This window comes from Ambystoma mexicanum, chromosome 11, assembly GCF_040938575.1.
Source record: "Ambystoma mexicanum isolate Mex_15411 chromosome 11, UKY_AmexF1_1, whole genome shotgun sequence".
In the NCBI taxonomy this organism is placed as follows: Eukaryota; Metazoa; Chordata; class Amphibia; order Caudata; family Ambystomatidae; genus Ambystoma; species Ambystoma mexicanum.
This window is the reverse complement of record NC_090934.1, coordinates 549,374,209-549,396,708: the sequence shown is the minus strand read 5'-3', so window position 1 is coordinate 549,396,708 and position 22,500 is coordinate 549,374,209. Positions and strand designations below refer to the sequence as shown.

The 22,500-nt window shown below is 42.2% G+C and overlaps 1 protein-coding gene across 9 annotated transcripts in view; it reads right to left on the bottom strand.

The window, feature by feature from the left end:
• APIP (APAF1 interacting protein) overlaps positions 1 to 22,500 on the bottom strand; it is a 1,110,572-nt gene that overhangs the window by 642,053 nt on the left and 446,019 nt on the right. For 3 of the 9 annotated variants that reach the window (XM_069623367.1, XM_069623371.1, XM_069623373.1), the window contains exon 1: positions 19,863 to 20,005. The exons of the other annotated variants lie outside the window; for them this stretch is intronic. In XM_069623367.1, coding sequence (XP_069479468.1) covers positions 19,863 to 19,910 — 48 coding nt within the window. In that variant the 5' untranslated portion in view covers positions 19,911 to 20,005. Of the gene's footprint in view, positions 1 to 19,862; positions 20,006 to 22,500 lie in introns of those variants that run through there. 9 annotated transcript variants of the gene reach the window in all.

Below are 22,500 nucleotides of genomic sequence, written 5' to 3'. Positions count from 1 at the left end.
ACATACAAAATAGAAGACAATGAAAATTCTAAATGGTTTGAATTAGCTCTTTACCTTATAGCAGAAAACAAATACGAAATAACTGACCCCGTAATACTTTGTAGTTACTGCACTACAAAACTTGACAACAACCAAACTCCTTCACGTGCTATCACAAATAATTTGGAATTATTTCCACTACCAAAACCCCTACAACAACTCAATTTCTATGAGAGCATCATAATTCACAGTGCACCCATTTCAAGCAATAATACGCCTTCAACCAAAAACAGCAAAATTAACTCCCTATGAATTAGTGAAAGGTATTCGGGGAAAAGTAGTGTATTTACCATTAGATCTAAAAGAAAATGTGCACACTCTAGGAGTGCAATGTCCAATGGAGCAATCTTTAATTATGTTAGTAAATGGTGTACCTAAAAAAGACAAAAACAATTGGCAACAACTGGTAGATTTACATAAAGTTAGACAAGCCTTGCAATATCTAAAAGACAATAATGAATACTACAAAGAAATTAATATTGAAGAAAACTTGAAGGATACCACTGAAATAATTCAAGAGACACAAGAAGCTGGTCAATTTGAGCTCCTTGATCCTGCTACAATATCTAATACTTTAGACCATTATACAATTCACCCATTGCACACTAATGACACCTTAGAAGATGCACTAGAAACGTACCAAATGCGTCAAACAAAAGGATCAGCAATCAGCATATGGGAAAAAAGTATAGAAGCACGTGCTTTTCTACTACTCTTTCCTACTGGCAAAGGAAGAAGGTACGATGATAGACCTATTCAAATAACAGCATCAGAATACCGCTCATTACGGATGTATTCTGAAGATCCCATCTGGGAATACATTTTCCACCTACTCTTTGAAAGTGTACTAGCAACTTTATGTTACGGAGTTGCACACACATAAAAAATCAGGATCCCACTTTCAAAATATGTCAGCTACAAAATGATTACAAAAAGATGAGGTTTTACAATCAAATATTACAAATCTATTAGCAAATATGCGTGGTACTAAAGAGTACTGGTTTCGACGCGATGGAGATGTACGTTGCATGATAAGAAACCTTGCCTCACCCACTTGGTTTGTTACATTAAATTTTGCAGAATATGTATGGGAAGATTTACATGATTTCCTACGCATATCAAACAAAAACAAAACAAACATAGATATACTAACACCTGGAGAACTTGGTTCTCTAGATCCCGTTAATGTTTCCAAGATATTTTTGCCATCGCTTCATTGCTATGCTACACTTTATTTGTAATAAAACTGCTCCTCCACTCGGAGAAGTGCAACACTTCTTTTGGAGAAAAGAATACCAAGCCAGAGGAGCACCACATATCCACATGCTTTTATGGATTAAAGATGCTCCTAAATTAGGTCAAGACAGTGATGCCACTGTATTACAGTTTATTGAAAAATATGTCACTTGTGAAATTCCATCAGAAGCAACAAATAGTGATCTTCATGCACACATTTTACAATTCAAAGACACAAATGTGGCAAATATTGTCGTCGCAAATACAAAAACAAAGAAATACTACACCCAATTACCGCTTTGGTTTCCCTAGACCGGTTACAAAAACAGGTCAAGTGAACAACTTCATGTCTTCAGTTAGACATAGTGTTAAAAGGTAAATCACCTAAAAATACATATTACATCAAAAGAACAGAAGAAGAAAAATATATCAATGATTACAATGCAATCATTGCCCACTTATGGAATGCAAACATAGATGTGCAGTACATTGCAGACAATTCCACTGCAGTTGCACGATATGTTACAGGATACTTAACCAAAGCAAAAAAAAACGGAGCTCCAAGACCTCTGGAATGACCTGTCATCAGACAAAACAGTGTCTCAGAAATTATACAGCTTGGGCATAAAAATGCTCTCCCATAGAGAATGTGGCTCCTATGAAGCAGCAGATCGTTTAACCGGTACCGCTTTGCATGGAAAATCTGAAAATATAGTATGGCTAAGTCTTGGTCCTGCTAAATCTAGAAAAAGAGTTCTAAAATCATAAGATATAGAAACAATAGCCAAACATGATCCCAACAGCCAAGACATTTTAAAAAACAATTTACTGGACACATACTACCCAAACAGGAGTACCACTTTGGAAACCATGTGTCTATACCACAAAGCCCAAAACTTCACATACAAAAAGAATATAAAACCCGGAGTCGGCACTGAGTCTTGAGTGTCTTGGAGGAGACACTGTGCTTTTCGCTTTGTTGCTGCTGTTTGGAGTCCCTCGTCTAGCTCACTGTCAGCCAGGAGGCGGAGCTATTCTTTCAAAAACCCAGTGCACCCGGGAGCGGCGCGGAGTCGGCACTGAGACTTGAGCGTCTTTGGTGTATTTGGTCCTTTGGTCCTTTGGTTCCGTGGACCCCGCTGGTGCGCTGGTGTTTTCGCTCTTGTTTTTCCCGCCTGCATTTAAGCAAGTGCGGGGTTTTTGTAACTATTCTGATGGAAAACAATTAAACAATGGACGCGCCTCAGAACCGGTCAGGCCTACGCCGAGGAGGAGGTAGCTCTACCAAAACCGCGGTAAGAAGGAAAGCTTCGGCATATATAATAAGTGCCGATAAAAATTATAGTCGATACAACATCAGCCTTAAATATTGCCAATTTATTAAATGCTTCTAAAATGCATTCATCGGCAGGCGGTAGTACCGAGACTTGTATGCAACAGTGTATGCAGAGGCATATGCATGAGTGTTGTAAGAATGGCGAGTTTGGTGAAATTGGTGAGGTGAATGAGTGCTGCGCCTATTGCGAGCCTGAGCAGTTTGAGAATGGGACTGAGAATGAGAATGGTGCTGAATTGGCTAATAACTCTATTAACGAAGGTGATAATGATTGCTTCATTACCAAAACTAAAACCGAAACTGGAAAGCAAATTGAAACTGAAATTCAAAGCGAAACTTCTAAAACAACTATAACAAATAAATCTCCATTTACTACTGGCTTTGTGTCTGAACCTAGCACTGCCACTAAAGATGGATCCCGAGTATGTAAATATTACTCATGTTCTGAGTTTCCAATTGACGGCAATACAGACGGTAATACAGACAGAAAAAAATGGTACCAGTAGAGATCTTTCCTCAATTGCGTGTCTTAGCTGCAAAAATTGTCCAATGTATAAATGGAGATAATAAGCCGAATACCCTGCCTCAGCCTCGAGGGTTAATGTGTGGTGAGCGGACTCAAGTCAAACTTAGCCCTAAAACAGGCCACACGACTGAAAAAAATTTCATTACAAATAAGTGACGATGAACAACCCCAATTTGGCAATTGTAATATACTGGATCAACAACCACTTATCAAAAATCAAGGTATAGCGAACTATGAAAGAAGGGATTCAATTAGCGTGGCTGATAAACTTTTGAAAGATTTATTAAAAATGAACTTGGATTTCCACAATCGGACCAACAATAAACAAAAAAGCTCTTCCACATCAAATAAAGGGGGTGTTATGACGCGGTTGTTACCTCATGATGATGCATATATGGAAAATTTCGAAATAAGAAAGAATTTCTCGGTAGATCTTGATACATCTATAACATCTCGCAGTCCTGCACACAAAAGAAAAAGAGGCAGAAATAGCCTTTCAGGCGACATAGCCTGCTTACAAACAAGATCTCCAAAACAGTCATATATGCTTCATTCACCAATAAGATTTACAGCAATTGAAAACAAAAATCAAACGCATAGGAAAGGACTAAGCGAAACTTCGACCCTCGAAAACGAGAATAGAAATTTTTCATCTTCATCATCGACTTCTTCTACTTCTGATACTGATGACTCGTCTTTAATGAAAAGACCTTTTCCAAAAATAAGACGCGGGTATGGGAAAAAGAAAACGTCTTATTCACAAAAAGTAAAGGGCGTTTCTGGACTAAATATATCTGACATACAAACAACGGTTATGTCCTCTATGAATATTGTACTCTCTCCGTACCTCAAACTATATGAACAAATGGATGGAAACATTAAAGACTTAACCACGCTAATAGCTTTGCTAAACACCAAAGTTGCAAACAACAAAGAAGTCAGGACAACCGAAAACAAGAAAAGATTCAAAATGCCAACTTCCTAAAATTAATCTTAGATGCTAATCACAATTCACGTGAGGACAAAAAATTAAATAGCTGAAGTTGCCCGAGAAGCGCTGAAGCTTTTTAATAAACCTCACATACCTACCTCAAATGATGGTGCTAATAGCAATTCTAGTGCAGATAACTGCTGCAATACTCTTATTATGGAGAAATATCATCTGTCAACAGTGCATCCTTCTGGAAATATTGAACAGGTATGCAAAAAGAATAACCTTTCACTTCTGGAAAAAGATAAAGAAATTTCAATAGTGCTTGTAGAAAAGGATAAAGGAAAAATCTGGCAAGGATGCCAACCTTTGTCAGAAGAATCATTTACGGCTGAGCGTGAGATTTTAGTGGATGGTCTGCAAGAGAAAAGGCTGGATAGATCTAAAAAGGCTTTGAATGTTTCACCAGAAGAGCGTGCTTGTACCCTACAAACTAAACAGAGTGAAAATAGAAACATTGAAATCTTTGAAAATCCTCAGGCTAAAGATTTAATTGAAATAATTGATGTACGAAATGTCAGCGAAGATCGGTCCAAAACATGTGCTAAAGTTAGCGCAACTGAAGATCTTGGTACTAAAAAAACAATAAATGATAAAACAAAAAAAAATGGATAAAGTTGTCTCAAGTGAGATTAAAGATCTGCAAGAAAATAATGTAGGAGCGCCTAAGGTTCTTTTTGATATATTTGAAAAAAACTGCCTAAAACAAGCTCCAAAAGGAGTTCTGCAAAAAAAGAAATCTAAAAATCAAAAAAGAGTGAAAATAACAAATGGGGCTCGAGCTTTCTTAAGAAATTTTAAATCAGTTACTGTTAATGTATCAGCTAACAACTGCGATACTTTGAAAAATATCCCGGAGCCACCCCAAGATCTCGAAATACAAAATGCAACATCTATACCTCCCAATATAGATCACAACACTGGAACGGAGGCTGAAGCAGCCGACATTGAGACTTTAATGAATCTCTCAACGTATGAAGATCCACAGGAAGTAAAAAAAAAAATGGGATGTGATAATGAAAACGAGGAGATTGATCTGGCTCCGTCTAAGACATCGACAGAATCCATCAAACCAACAAAAAAAGGAGAGGAATTAGCGTCTGAGCGACTTTGTGAATGGGTGACTGAACCAAAAAAACTCACCTCTGACTCATATAAAGAAACAGTCAGTCCTTTTAGAACCTTAGATGAAAAAAGGAAAAAACTCACATCTATGTTGTTAAGCCAAGATAACATCACTCTAAAAAAGAATATCGCTTTGAATTACAAACCAGCTGACGCAGAAAGAACATTGGTAGAGGACAAATTATTTCCTACAAACAAATGTGCGACGATCAATGCGTCTGCAGATCGTAATTTCCGTAAAGGGAAAGAAGACCTCTCTAAAGTTCAAAGAAAAAATGCCAACACTAATGGCGAGAAAAACAATATCAATAAAATAAAGGCAAAATACTGCCTAAGTCTTGAACGAATTCTGAATATTAAGGATGGACTCACAATGAACAGAAAAAATGTGTTAAGTCTGTTCCATCATGTCCCTGTGTTACGTACCATCGAGTCTAGTGACATTCAGGCTGTGGAATTCAAGGATGATACTGCATTGGACAGAGTGTTCTTATATGTAAATTCTAGACTTGTTTGTGAAACTCTACTGCAAGGTGTTGCAGCTCTACTACCTTGTGGCTTTGACATTGTGGAAGTAGACAGTTCCATCACGACCAAAAAACCAAATGATGTGGTCCTTTTGACAGAATGTCAGCGAAATGAAGTTCCAAATGAAAAGCAATCAAATTCGCAAATAATTGAAGATGAAAGTTGGAAAGCGGACTATAAACAATTCAATCTGCTTCGAAATGAACAGTTCAATAATCAAAAAGCGAAACAATCTGAGTTAATCCGAATTACAGTAAAAAACACTCATCAAATTCCACAAAAAAAAAGGAAGCGAAGAGAACCAAGTACCGCATAATGAGTGGAACTGGTTAGCAGCAACTTTAGCGAACAATAACCGAAGTTAATGCTTACTGAAGCTGAAAATTGTTAGCCTAGCCATTGGCTCGTGGAATACAAGAGGTTTTACCCATTTATATAACTTCAAAGAAAATTGGATCAATGAAATAGATATAATATGCCTGCAAGAAACTTGGTTGGATATCGGCCCAATTGCAGAGGATTATGAAATAGCACTTAACCCTGCTATTAAAGGGATAAAAGGACGTCCAAGCGCAGGCATTCTCACTCTTGTAAAAAAAAGCCTCTGGTTGTAGGCTGATGGAATATAACAACATATCATCCTATATTCAAGTTGTTACCATCAAAAGGAACATTAATGGTGACAATAAACATCTGACACTTTTTGGCATCAATTCATATTGGCATCATAGTAAAGCTGGAACATCGTCCTTTGTTGAACAAATTATGGATACAATTGACGAATTAATGATCAAAGATACCAGTGTTGGCCTGATCATATGTGGAGATTTTATAGAAAGAAGCAAGAATGATCTCTCAAGGAAACAGAATTTGATAGAAAAATGGTCCGAAGAACTAACCTTAAGGAGAATCTCCAGGCTGAATGGTAACGGCAAGGGAGACATACCTGCCAAACCAACCTGGCAAAGAAATGAACAGAACTCCATTTTGGATTACATTTTTGTATCTGAAAATTTATCATTCCGGATTCTAAATTTCGAAGTCTTTAACACACAAGTCAGTGATCATAATATGATCATAGCACATCTTGAAATGCCATAAATATCCTCAACAACATGGAATTGGAAAATAATTCCCAATAATAGTGGTAATAGATTAAAACTTAATTCACAACATGTGAATAGATTGAAAAAAGATTACGAGAAACAAATTGACTTGTGGGGTGTAGATTATACTCCCCTGTTAGAACAGTATAGGATTTCTAGAAACCCAAATGGTATTCAGTCTCAAAAATACTCACATATTTATAACCCTGAAACTGTCATGAGAAAGAGAGAAATGCGCAAGGCCCTGAGACAATTAAAAAATGACAGTCATTTGGATGCCCTGAAGACGAGGAAAAAGATCAAACAAAACTATAAGAACTGGTTGATAGCACATCGTGCCTTAACTGAACAACATGATGCTGAACAAATAATGAAGTCTATGAAAGAGAAAAACTCTGCAGATTTCTGGTCAATTATTAATAACCAATCTGGAATACAGACAGCATCGAATAAGAACATGGTCACGGAACAAAAATGGATTGAGCATTTTTCAATCCTGTTCTCAAAAAAGGGTAACACTCCTGACCCTCCATTACCTGTTCTCTCTTCTTGGGATATTCAGTTTGATCAGGTTGAAATTTTGTCAGACATCAAAAAACTTTCCAACTCTCGAGCACCTGGTCCGGATGGCATAACAAATGCCATGTTAAAATCTGACCCGGAAGCCTGGGATGAGTTTTGTAAGGTTCTGTTTGATAAAATCGCTATGGAAGGTATCACCCCTGTGTCATGGAAAAAAGCCATTGTTGTCCCAATATTCAAAAAGGGCAATCGATCAAACCCAATGGATTATAGGCCTATTGCCTTGTTGGACGTATTAGGTAAGGTTTATGCAACACAACTCCAGCATAAACTGATGGATTGGCTAGTCTCAACCAATCATATTGACGCCAGACAAAGTGGATTTGTGAAGGGTGTTGGTTGTTGCCTAAACTTAATACTCATTAACTTAATAAAAATGGACATGATCATGAAAAAAATCGAAAGTGTACCTTGCATTTGTTGACCTATCTCATGCTTTTGATAGCATAGACAGAGAAACCCTTTGAACAAAATTAAAAAGCTGGAATTGTCAAAATAGCCTGTTACATGCCATCAAGGATTTGCATACAGATACTAAAATCTATATTCGGTTGGACGCAAGTGGCACTCTATCGGAACCCATTCGTACCTACTGTGGAGTCAAACAAGGGTGTCCTTTAGCGGCAATAACATTCAATGCTTTCATCTCTGACATTGGTGATGCACTTGGAAAAGCAAAAGGATTTGACCCGAAAATAATCGACACTGCTTTAAATGGGATCCTATATGCTGATGACCTAGTCCTAATGGACCTTACACCCATTGGACTACAACGGAAACTACATGTGTTGGAAGAATACGTCCAAGCTAACGGTTTACAGATAAATCCAAGTAAATCTGTCATTTTAACATTACAAAATCTGACTAAAGGTACATCCAAGAAATTCAACTGGTGCCTTGACGGCGAAATACTCCAACAGGTAAAACAGGTAAAATACCTGGGTATGTGGTTAAATTCCAACATAAATGATCATACTTGGGTTGAGAAAACAAAATCAAAATGTCGTCAATTAAGTGCCCAAGCTATGGCCTTAGACATAAAATATGGCAAGTTCTCACTGGTTCCGACTTTAAAGTTTTACAAACAAAAAGCGGTGCCTGCGATAATCTATGGTGCCCAAACTGCGTTTGGATGCCCTGCAAGTTTGTGGGATAATCTTGAAAACATCTTTTGGGGCAGAATTCTGAAAGTTGGTAGAGGATTGCCGGCAGTTGTAGTAAGATACGAATTGGGGCTGATTTCAATAAATGCAAAAGTTACATGGAACACTCTGTCAATCTTTCGCAAGATAATCCTGCCAAATGGTGCACCGCAAATGAAAATTCTACATAATCTGGCTGACAAACAATCAAATACAATTTTTTCAGCCTGGATAAATCAATGTCATCAAATCCTAACGGATATAAAAAGTGATGTAATCACTTTGATGGAAAACCCAGATGCTGTAAAAAAAAAAAAGTTATGGGAAATCGATTGGATCAGCACCTGCACGGACAGAGCCAAATATTCGGTCATGAAAAACGTTCCCCTAGAAGGAAAAGCCTACAATTCAATCTATAAATATCTCGAAAAATGTCCGGACAAACAGAAGAGAATCCTGCTTATGAAATTCAGGCTAAATCAATTTAAGACAAAAGAGGTAATTAGACGATGGACCAAATATGAGAAGCTGAACCCGAACTGCAGATTCTGTGACCATTTTGAAGAGAATATCAAACATCTGGTTTTAACTTGTGAAGCTTTCTCCACGAGAAGAATGACACCGTTTAATACAATTGTGGCAAATAAACCTCTTCATACCATGGAAGAATGGTGGGTGGAATGTTTTACAGAGGTTAATAATAAACTAACATACGCCTTGACATTTCTCCTTAAAAACATTGAAGATGACCTAGCCAAATCACATGAAAAAATGGACTTAAATATTGGCTAGTGATTTGTGATGTATTTTGCCTAATTCAGTGTTTATTTCTTTTATTACTTTTATTATTTTAATAGTTTATATTGTTTATATTCCTTACTTTGTGACATTCTCTGTCTCCTTTTGCCTATTGGTCAATTATGATATTTTTTTATATATGAATAATTAAATGTGATGTCATTTTCTTTAAAGGTTTTTTTATAAACCAATAAAAATAAAAAAATAAAAATATAAAACCCGATGAAAAAAAAAGGTAAATACAGAGTGACAAATTGTGAAGGCAGCTTAGTAAAACTCACCAAACAAAATGTTATTAATCATATCAAATTGTCATTAAAGACTCCTCAACATAAAGAACTATATTACATGTCCCTGCTACACCTCTTTAAACCATGGAGAAAAGAAGAAGAAATACTAGATAACTAACTCCTATGAAGACGCTTTCAAAGCAAATGAAAGTACTATAACTGATATAAACTTCACACAGTACAAAACAATGTTGCACAATGAACAGCAACACGAAGAAGAACTCCATGCCCAACTAGATAAGGACACTCCTGACAGTAGTCAACCTTCTGTAACAGGAAGCCAAGAACCACTGGGAAAGCCACTAATAACAAATGAGGCAGAATTAGCTATGACAGAAGTAGAAAACACCATGTGTCAATATGAAGTTAAAGAAGACTTAACTATACTACAATCAAAACTAAACAATGAGCAACGTAGCATTTTTCAAGAAGTAACAAAAGAAATTGCACATGGTGTACAACATGAAAACAAAGAATGCACCTGTCAAAATTATAAACCTATACTTCTGTACGTCAGTGGTGAAGCTGGTTCTGGCAAAACATTCTTAATCAAAATCATCAGTAAGTTCCTTCAACAATTGACAAACAACAAACTGTCAGCTGTTGTAACTGCCCCCACAGGTTTAACTGCCTACAACATAGGCAGTGTCACTTTATACCGATTACTACTCCTGCCAGTAGAACACAAAAATAAATTAGACTATTACAAACTTTCTACAGAAGCTGCAATGGAACTACGCAGAGTATTAAAACAAATGAAAATGCTACTAATAGATTACGTGAGCATGGTCTCCAACCTAATGTTGGCCTTGATTCACCTCAGATTACAAGAAGAACTCAAAACAAACTACGAAGAGCTCTTTCCAGGAAAACACATTATTGTTTTTGGAGATCTTCTTCAATTGACACCAGTGAAAGGTGAGCCTATTTTTAAAACCTTAGGACACAAACTCTGCCGTAAAACTGTTGGCAGCATAGGAAATGTCAACCTTTGGCAACATTTCCAATACAGAGAATTAACAGAAAACATGCAGCAATCTGCAGATCTCACTTATGCCAACATCTTACAAGTATTACAGTTGGTATACTATCTCAAGAAGCACAATCAATATTGAAAACCCGGCACATTCATGCACTTTATGGCGATAATGCATGTGCTATAGATGTTATGGAACAATTAGCCCACAAAAATGTCAATTGTATGGCCTTAATGCCAACTCTTGCAAGCTGTTTCAAATTCAATGAAACAATGTTAAAAAAAGAAATGCAACCAATATTGGAAATTAGCACCACAGACAAACTAGACGTATATGGTATGACACTACCCATGTGTGAACAAGTCACAACAAGACTAAATAGTTTAGAAAATTCAATCTCCAACACAGCTGGATTGGAAATTAAATTGCAGAGTAATGCTTAAACGTAACCTTGACGTGGACCAAGGACTAGTTAATGGAGCACTGGGTACAGTTGTTGGCTTTCAAACATACCCACGTGACAACAACATTCACTTTGTCAATATTCTCTTTGACAAACTTTCAGAAGTAAAAAGGATAGGACGCTTAACAGCTCGATTCCTTCTCTTCAAAGACATGTATGTACGCAGAGAACAATTTTCTCTAACTCTTGCATACGCAGTCACCATTCATAAATCACAAGGTCTTACCCTAGACAAAGCATTAATAGACATTGGTAACACAGTCTTTAACACAGTCTTTAAAGAAGGCATGAGCCAAGTAGCACTATTACGCTTAGGTACACTTGACGGTCTATTTCTAATCAACTTTGATGCAAGTAAAGTAAACGCTGATATTCCTTGCATTTTAGAATACAATAGACTTTGTTCACTATACACCCCCCCCCCCCCCCATCTAAAAACATATCCTGGTCCACAAAAAGTAAAACATTGTAAAAGAAAACTAAATACAATAGGATATCACTGCAAATCCTCCAAAGACAGTAAAAGAAACGAATACTTCATCAAGTACCACAAGCAAAAAATGTTGATTATTCAATGTTATAAGTCATAACAAAATACCAATACTAACATGATCTTTTCTTTTATCACAGAAATGAAGAAATACATGTACTCCAGTTACTAAACCAAACAGTAAGTATATTACAATAAGTACAACCATCGCAGCAAATCACACCCATATTGACTTATAACTTCGGTGCTTATAAATTTGGTCTTTTCCATGCACCCAAGACTATAGGCCCTGCCCACAACCACCACAGCATATCACACCCATAGTGGCTTACAACTTTGTTGCTTATACATTTTTTCTTGGATCCCAAAGTTATAAGTCACTATGGGTGAAATATGGCGATAATGCACCCAAGACTCTATGCTCTGGCCACAACCACCGCAGCATATTTCACCCATAGAGTCAAACATTTTGACTATGCCATATGGGCACTTGTCCGCGGACATGATGAGTGTTCTTAGAACAGATTCAACTTGCCAGCGAACAATACGGACAGCGTCCTCAGGACACTCCCGTTTCATTTATTTACGAACATTTCAGGACACCGCAAGTGTTCTTAGGACAGTTTCAGCTTGATTGCGAACAATACGGACAGATGTACCTTCCTCAGAACACTCCCATTTGTTTACTGACGCCATCCCAGGACACTTCATGTGTTCTTACAACAGTTTCAACTTGCTTGCGAACAGTACGGACAGTCATACCGTCCTCAGGACACCCCCATTTCGTTTACTTTTGAACATATCAGTACACCGCACGTGTTCTTAGAACAGTTTCAACTTGCCTACGAACTATACGTACTGTCCTCAGAGCACCCCCATTTCATTTATTTAGAACATTTCAGGACATCCGCGTTGTCCGCGGACAAAATCGAACACAACAAGGAGATCTACCACCTAAATAAATACAACATTTAACCCATCTCTTACTCCCCAACCCTCCCCAAACAGTCTTACACACCAACACACTCTACTAAATAGCATTTCTCCACCAAGTTTCACTGCGCTGTCCGCGGACGTCCGCAAATTCAAGATGTCGGGCGTTCCCGAAAATCTGACGCGCTTCACGCTCTTCGCCGTCCAATCAGCGAACACGTTGCATGTCCGGACCGAACATAGATATCACTAATTTTTTTGGACCTATTTTTTGCTCATTTTATAAAAACTACTGGACAGGTTTTCACCAAATTTGCAAAAGCACGCTTTCGGGACCAAGCCGATGCTCCTGGTCCAAATTTGGTGAAAATCCGTCCAGCGGTTTGGGCTGTAGGCGTGAGCAAAGATTTTCCTCATTCAGTCTATGGGAAAAAAAGAAGTTTTGGGACCCCCCCTTATAACTTTGCCCCCCCGGACCAAACCTCACCAAACTTTGCAAAAAAAATTCAGAGTGACCCATATACTTTTTTTGCAAAGTTTGGTGAGGATTCGTCCAGGGAGAGCGAAGTTATAAGCCACCCAAAAAGGGCTCTTCCTATGGAAACAGCAACTTAACCATAACTACACAGCCACTAGCATATATATATATATATATATATATATATATATATATATATATATATATATACACACACATACACACACACACTAAAAAAAGCACAAAGTCAGGTGGATGGACTCATGGCAGCATTATACTTTCACCTCACAGGAATACTGTAGGTCAGGGTGGCTTGACACTGGTGCCTATTGCTAAGCAAGGTTTTCGACTTTGTACCTGCACGAAACAGTTCTTTGCCAATGCAAACTATCAAACCAACGAGCACATAGATAACATTTATGATCAATATTCTGCCGAGGAAGTACTACAGAAGCTTCCAGACCATCTGAATAGTTGATGTTGTGACATAGATAACCCTATTGAGAAATCCAAAATAGCAGAGCTCTCACATTATAGGCAACCGTGCTATTCTAACATGAGAAGTCAGTTGTATGCTCAACAGAACAGTCTTTTTCAGGTGGTCCTATTTACCCAAGTACAGTGGGAGATTGGGTTGGGTCTGGGGGCAAGTAGTACGAAGGCAGTAAAGTTTACAGATTACTGAACCTAAAAAGTTAATTGAGCTAAACCACTACAATAGAAAGCAAAAAACTATGAATATGGTTAAAGCCTTAAGACTGTGTACACTTTTCATCCAATGAAGTTATAAGATTTATGTTTCTCAACTTCTGAATTTTGCTATGTTGGGGATTTGGGGGGCAGATAGGTAGATGTGCTGGTCTAGGTTTAGCTGAATTACTTAATTCAGAGATGTATTACTACAGTTATAAGAGTGGCAGTGTAAAACTGCAGGGGGCAGCACAGAAGTGATCTCCCATGATTCAAAGAGCAAGGCAAGTTTCATTTCTGTCAGGCACCGACCAAACATTGGCAGGGCAAAATGGAACTTTTGGGAGGTACAAATCTTTGGGGTAAGCAAATAAACAAAATCCCAAAATTAGGCCAAAAAGGGGGCAGGGCAATCTTTTAAAGGGTGGCTATTCAGCCCTGCATAAGAATTCTAAGGAGACCACTGGCATAATGTAGGTCCACTTAAAGGCCCATCTTGTGACACTACGAATGGCATTAGCAATCGATAGGTAAATTGGTACACTTAGGTATTCTTTTCTGCTAATGACAGTGTTGCTCCCACAATGACTGAACACCTATTCCCTAGACTGCAGGAACAGTCTTTCATAAGGTGAAATTATGTTACGGCAGGGCCAGAGGAGCTAGGTAAATTCAGAGCCCTTAGATTACCACTCCAAACACCACCATTGAATTTAATTAATCTTCTATAATGCGTTTAATGCTGGAGACCAATCCCTAAGCAAAGAACTGGGATTCAAACCTGTGTTGCTCTGGAACGTGTTGCCACTGAGCTATCCTCTCCTCCCCAGACCTTAAACTACAGAACTGAAAGTATGGAGAGCCCCTCTAAAACGAGGTCTTTCTTTACTGCTCTTCAGAACATCCAAACGATCTTTCCCAGTTTTGTGGAAGTTGTCTTAACAGATTCCTTATCAAAGTGACTGAAATCTGTTAGAGGGATTATGCATTCTTAAATGTGATATATGGATGTTTTAACCTTACTTTAATAACTAGAATATAACTTAAGGACGCATTAATGTATTGGTTTTTATCTGGTGTTGAACTAGGAGGCTCCTTGCAATTTCTTTTGGCGAGTGTTGTGGAACTGTGCCAGGTCCAGGCAGCAGTCACTTTGTTTAGAGACTGACATATCATAGACCCATGCAATGATAAAATAAAGAATAAAAGGAAAAAAATTGCAGTTACACGACTTTTTAAATACACATCATAGGCTTAAACCAATTAACATGAATAACAGTAAATTGATATTTCATTAAAAAAAACAGAACCTTTACAAGCCAAAAATAATTAATTGCTGATGCGCTTTTTCCGTACATGGTAGGATGCGGCAGTAATACCAATTAATTTGTTGAGTAAATTACAGAACATAACTGATCAGAGCCGCCCGATGATGAAACACATTTCTCGTATGCCTTATGGTAGTATTCGTACATACACGGGCACTGGGTCAAAATGTGTCTAGCGGTTTCAATAATTTTACTGCATAGCCAGCACTGCAAAGGGATACCCTTCCATGCAACGGTGTATTCTAAAACGGGCAGCAAGTTCAGTGGAAGGTAAGAAATAAAGCGTCTCAAGACAGGGTTACATATTCTAGTAAAATAACTGCATGGCATGTCAGGAAAGAACTGTTGCCCAATGTATTGGGCATACCTTTTCTTAGCAGATAGCTTCTCTACTGATTGTGAATGATCCCATGCCAGGGTTTTAGGCTTTAGTTTTGAGTTAAAGGAAAAGCCTTCTGCTTCAGTCGGTGTTGTGGGTGACCCTCCCATGTGCATTGCCCCTTTAAGGGGATGTGTCCCTCCCAAGTGTATTGCCCCTTTAATATGGGCCATGACTGTGTCATGGCCCAAGCTAATAAAAGGAGCTCCTGCAGGCACGTGCGTCAGAACGGCTGCAGACTCCCAAAGAGGAACGACTGAGTCCGTTTCTCATTAATGATGTAGGCCGCACCCCTGCACGTGGAGGCCCGGGCCTGCATGCCCCGATGCCATGGGACCCTCGTGCCAGGACGGTGGCAGAGGTCCGCATGGTCAGGGGCCGGGCAGGCTGTGCCCCACCCCCGATGGCGCTGATGGTCCATAGTGCCAAGGGGCCTGCCGGATGTCCATGGCAGGCGACTCCCAACAATGGCGACGAGGACCACGAGTCCACGTGGCCCCCCTGCTGCCAGTAAGTGGTGGGGGGGTGGGAAGAGGAGTGTTCGACCCCACGGTGGGTCTAGCGTGGCCTGCGCCACACCGCCGTGGCGTGGGCGATGTAGGCCCGGGCTGCCCCGCGGTGAGGCGCACACCCTGCGGCGTTCCGCCGCAAAGAGAAGATATGTTCGGCGATGGAGGAAATGAAGCGGTTCCCGCCCCGAAGGAAGCAAGTTCTGGTTCGGCCGCCTGCGGTTGTGCCGCTGCCCGATGCAGATGAAGGAGCACCCGCCCCTCCTGCGACAAGGAGCGAGCGGCTGCGAGATCGGATGCACGGCCTGCAGCCACAACGAGAGAATGCGACCCGGCTGGCGGACCCTCCCTGGCCGCGGCCATCTATAAAGAGGGTGCTCGTGCGGCCACGGGAGGGTCAGCCCGCGGCCATACCTTGCCTGCGGCCATATCTTCAGTGACTTCGGGGGCGCCCTCCAAGAAAAAAAAACGCCAAAAAAGAAAAGAACGGAGCGTCGGCTGCCGCACACAATGAGGCCCGCAAGGGATGAGTGACGTCCTGCCCTACCCCCCCACCTCCCGCAGCAATCGGGTGCGGCCAGAGGAGTCGGGCATACCCCAGGGGAGAGGGAGTGGAGCGGCTGCCCCCCCCCCAATCTCCCGCAGCAATCGGGTGCGGGAAGAGGAGTCAGGCGTACCCCAAGGGAGAGGGAGTGGAGCGGCTGCAGCCGCAAAATTAGTAACGCCTCCTCGCCCGGGGGCGAGTGGTGCTGCATGCCCCACCGCGGCACTCCCGCCGCAAAAAAAGTAACTGTGCTGCCTCAACCCCCGTCAAGAAAGGCAGCTCCCGCAAACAAAGGGACAGTGGTTCTGATCCCCACCGAGAAAGGAGGGGGTAGCCTTTGAGTGGAGTATTTCAGCCATATCCATGCCGGGAGCACGTGAAAGTTGGGAGATCAGGCTGGTGACAAAATCTGTTGGAAACAATGACCAAGCTGCTTGTGGCGAGCAGGGATTGATTGAAGGAAGCTCTCCTTTGCAAGCGCAATACCAACAAATCTATACTGCCCTTTGCAGGTCCCGTGTTCGTCTGATGTAAATTGGAAGAGGTGTAAGGCTGGTGTTGTCTCATGCGTTAGCCATATGGCTCTAGATCAGAACAAACGGAAGTAAACACCCTCCAGTGTTGGACCCCTAGAAAGCAGCGACCCACATAGAAGAGGTCCCGGGCCGATGGGCGGTGAATATCCTGATTAGTCTGGTGTAGGAGCGATGGCAAGCCCACAGGAAACTCCCCGGGCCAATCAGGTGGTGACGATCAAGGCGCTCTGTACCGCTGCCTACAGTTGGGAAAGCTGTGGGTTTGCGTGCCGAGTGCGCCGGAGAACAAGGAAATGATAAAATGAGCATTTCTCTGGGTTGGCAAAAGTAAAGACTCTTGTGAAAGTGTTAGGGCACCAAGCTGCAAGCTGAACCACCTCTGATATTGAAACAGTGTGGTGTGAACGTCTCCAACACGGAGCTGAGGTGCCCTGACATGGAAAGCAGCTCTGGTTACCGGGGGCTGTATATCGATACAGGGGAAGCAGCCCCACCCGTGCTCCCGGAGTGTTCAACAATAGAAAAGGGTGACAACTGCCAGTCTAATGGCAGTCCAGATACTAACCAGAAGCGAACCAGCATACTGGCAGAACATGGTGGGTTGACAGCTAGACCAGAATGACAAACAGGTGTCTGTTCACAACATTCACAGAGCCCCACTATCAGCGTCACCCAGTCACGAGTGTCGCACTACCACAGGTGCACTCTCCTGCCTGAAGAAGTGACCTGGGGCACAATAGGGAGCAACTGGTTGATCGAGTGCGGCAGTGCACCAACACGAGCCGCACTGTGTTGAACAGGGGACTTACACATTATGCTCATCAGAACCCCGAGCCAGGGCAGTCCAGCATCAGAACCCCGAGCTGCAACATTTCAGCATCCTAAGCCCTGTGCACTGTACACCTGAATAACAGTGCCAGGGGGGAAAAACAGGACACCCTAACATGGAAGACACTTGCCAGCCCTACACTGCCACGAAGGTCCCCTACTAGACCGCCTGAGGACCAAGTAGGTGGTGGCCCTGCCTGCCTGCCATCACCTGGCGTGGCATGGTCAAAGGACCAGGCCAGCGTGGGTTTGGGGAGATGCATACCGCCCCGAGTCCAACCACCATGGGATCTGACCAGCAAGCACAGGTGACCCTGGCACTCCCTTGAAGAAGCGGTGCACTGGACAGGTCGGGATGAGTCCGCTCAATCCAGATGGATGTGAGTGATCACATACGCTATGTCGACACTGGCCGCAGGGCAGAGTCAATCCACCAGCACCACGGCATTGCTCCAAGCACAGTGCACCCGAGTGTGCTGCACGCTGCGCATCATGTACCTCACCACTAGTGCAGTGCCAAGGGTGCTGCAAGGAAGTCCAACCATCTGGCCCGACAGCTTCTAGATTTAACTTTGCAGTGGCTGCCAGCTCTACTTGGGCAGCGTTTCCTGACCTAGGGAACTATGTTGTACAGAAAGGGCCAGCTGCGAGTGTTTCTTGCCTGCAGCAATGAGATTTTAGCAAATAGTTTTCTAAGTGCAAAGAGGGGCGCCATAGCTCCAACCACAGTCCATCTACTGGCACAATACTACGTAAGCCTAGCAGCGAGCGCAGCAACTTCCTGTCAATCTTTTCAAGCCATTTTATATGACACTCTGGTAGCACCTCAACCCATATAGAATACCGGAAATAACACATCCTTTATAGGCCTCCAAGAGGCCCTCTACATAACAGCCCCCTTTCCTGAACATTACGTTTTTAATAGCATGCCACTTTCTAATAACTTCATAGGGTAATACCTCAGTATTAAAAGGCACCTTTGGTGAATTTTGAACCGGCATACCCAAATATGTTAAGTAAAAAACGATCTCAAATGTTTTCTCAATTTTTTTTAACCGACAATCTCGGTTAGGAGTTTCATTTAAAACTGTCGCTATAAAATAAGAGATTCCACCTACAGGATCTTTTATAGTCATCTCCTGCTTGCTCTTTTTTTAAAATGTATTGTTGATCTATAACGGGTTGAATGACACTTGCACAGCAATAGCTTGGTTTACAACTCATTTAATAGGGTATACAATGGCACTGCCCAGTTCACTGCAAAACCGGCAAGATAGTGATACCAGGTTTCATTGTCAAGATTGTAACAACTGAAAATATACTCCACTGTGTTTTTGGCACTGCAGCAATTTATACGGGTAACACGCCTGTGCTTTTAATGAGACAGCAACAGTTCTATTCTGCATAGAAACGAATGCGTAACAAGAAAAGACAATAAAAGGTCCTTTCTATGACATGCTCTAATAATTTTAAAAATAATTATTAAAACAAAGCATGTGTCTGTGGGGACTGAAAGCGTGTAAGGGAGATGTCTAGAAGGATTACTCTGGCACGGATATAAGAGCATTAAAAAAAAAAAAATAGTGTAGTACAGTGCACTTGGCTATATTAATTGCCTCTTTAGAAAATCCGACTGGACTGCTCTTTGGGGTAAATGGGTCAGCACTCCTGGTATGAAATTGGATGTTTGGGTACACCAGTTCAACGTACAGTAGAACAAATATACGCTCCTTGAAAACGAAGACCTCACTGCCCTGTCTGTAACTGTACATAAAGGAATTCATGCCACAATCAATCACAGCCCGAAATCACTTCCAGTAAAGTCTCTTGACTCATGTCATGGACAAAACCACATTTATGACAAATAATAAGTCACCCCGCGGTGTATCAACGAGGCCGAGTACATTACATCCCGGCTGACCCTTCAGTACAGTATGTGCAGCAGCTATGGCTAAAAAGGCCCAATCCAGAGCGCAAATAGAGCACTTTATCTGCAGTGTGGACCTACCTTGGCGTTGTCAGTCTGGTTACAGTTATCTCCATTACAATAATACATGGTGTCACGGCAGATAATGGGCGGATAAGCACAGCTAGTCTTCCACCCTTACCGAGGATACACTGCCTGTCCAGAGCTGTCGCCACTCTGGGCATGGAAACAAAAAGAAGACAACATAGCAGAGCTGCTACTGATTTAAGTAAATCGAGCAGCCATCTTAGAATGGATATGATTCCTCTTCAGTACAAGGAAAGCTAAATTAAACGTTCATTGTAAATCCATAATCTTGTCCTATCCTTCAAGGTATTATCAAGCTATTAAAAAAAGAAACGGCTTTAGAATGATTGTGAATTTAATTATAGGAATAGATATTATCTGTTTCAGAGCCAGTAAAATGCGTTTTTCAGATGACGTTACGGAAAGATGTTTTCAGCGTTGTTAAAATCACGGCACTATCATTTACTGTATGAAGATATTCAGGCGAAAGAAAAAGGCTCGGATGTGGGTTGACTCTATGACAAGACCGCAGGCTTGTATTATTGCTCACCTGAATTTAGGACGTCGGTCAATGGGTTAGGTCTACTAACAAGTTTATAATCTACAGTGGTTGTGGCATCTACGCTTAAACTTCCCTAACCACCTAGTGTAATTTAGCATTACTATCAATACCATTGAGCCATTAATTTGACTACTAGAAGTTTGGAGGTTTATTTTCCCGGTTCGGAAGGAAGTTTATTTTACCCCAACGTCTCTCTTCCTCGTCCAAGTCATTACTAATTGGGATGTCAACCTTTCCCAACGAACTCCGTTACATTTTAACTTATTGAGCGGCATTCGAGGCTGTTCCCTTTCCGTCCCTTACTGTATAAGGGAGGAACTTAACAAGCGCCTGGCTGTCTTTTTCCCGTATATTGGGATTGATCTAGGCGTTTATTGAGACACCTGCATTAGTGAAACTGGGGGCATTTAGTCCATGACAGGAATGGTCTCAGTGTCCATGCAGCTGGTGCAGTTGGCTTCACTGCACAACACATAGCTCTTAACCATTTGTGTAGCAAAGGCGGGTGAAAACACCCAATTTTGTTTTTGGCGGGTGAGAGCCCATTGAAATGAATAGGCGTGCAGGAGGCTTGGCGGGTGAGTCCGCGCTTTACAAGGCGGGTGCCACCCGCCAAAAGCGTGTGAGTTGAGAGCTATGACAACATGGTGTTGCCAACCCCTGTGCCTTTCAGACACACGCCCGCAGTGCAAGGAGGTGTGTTCTATGATGAGGGCTGAGAGGGAGGAGTGTTGGTCTATGTACGCCAGTTCCTGTTATGCATTTAATAAAGAAGGTTGTGTTAACAGTCCTCCAGCTCTGTGTCCTTTCTGTGTGTGTGAAGGTCCAGTCCGGGTGTCAACTGGCGATGAGGATTTCTCCCACTGTGCCGGAGTCCTCCTACCGCGGGTGATCACACCTCGTGTCCTCTGGCACGGGTGACCAGTAATCCCACCAGGCCGCTTTCCTCCAGACGGCCCAGCGCTCCTGTGACAGGCGATCCCACTGTGTCTCATCCCGCCGATGCCGGGCGCTCGGCCCATGCAGTATCATGTTTGGGGTGCAGTCCGCCCCCATTTACCACTTCCGGAAGCCCAGCGAGTGGGACCACATAGGGCGCCGAAGTTGCAGTGGCCCAACTCAGCTGAAGACCGTCTCCGTGGTGCAGGTGCGCACGCACAGAGACATCAGGCAGGACCCCCATTGCCTGCCCATTCTAACAGAGCAGAACTCTGCACGCTCCTGCCCGAGCTGGCGAAACCAGCCGGTGAGCGGCTGCGACGTGAGGAAGGCGAGGCCGCTCACCATGACTCCGCCCCCAGGTGCCGTTCAGGCGCTCCACGTGCCTCCAGAGTTCCATGCTTGCTCTGCTCACCAGCAGCACCCCAAGACCAACTGGGAGTGGGTGCCAGACATTGCTCCTCCTCATCAGGCCTCCTCCTTATTAGGCCTCACAACGCTCCACACACCTTTGGGCCCCACAGCTCTCCACGTGCCTTAGATGTCTCTGGGGGCCTACAGGACATGCCCCTAGTGGGCCCCTGAATTTTTTTTCTTTCTCCCTTCCTGTCCATGCCATTTCATCTGGGACTCCGGGTGCGAGTGCCCGCCACTGGATCCACAGTCTAGTGCGTGCGAGTGCCCGCCACTGGATCCACAGTCTAGTGCGTTTCAAAGTGCTAGTGCCTGCCCATAACCAGCACTGAGGTAAACAACTGCTAACATGGATGAACCAACTTCACCAGCCCCTGCCCGCAGCATGAAATCTGTGCAGCTGCGCATGCCCCTTCCGTTTTCTATGACGCCACAAGCCAACAAAGTTCTTCAGTGGACCGAATGGATGGAGGACTTTTACCACTTCGTCAGAGGGTCTGGTGAAGGCGACTCACCTCACCTACGAGACGTCTTCCTCAACTTGATGGGGGAAGGTGAATGCTATCGTCAAGACCATCCCAATGGCTGATCAACCTGATTTCGCCTCCCTGATCACTGCACTTGACCGGCTACTTTTTATCGAACCCAACAGACAGTATGAGCAAAACTTATTTAATCAATGCACGCAGAAGCTACAAGACACTGTAGATGAGTACATAACCCGCCTGAGGGTCAAAG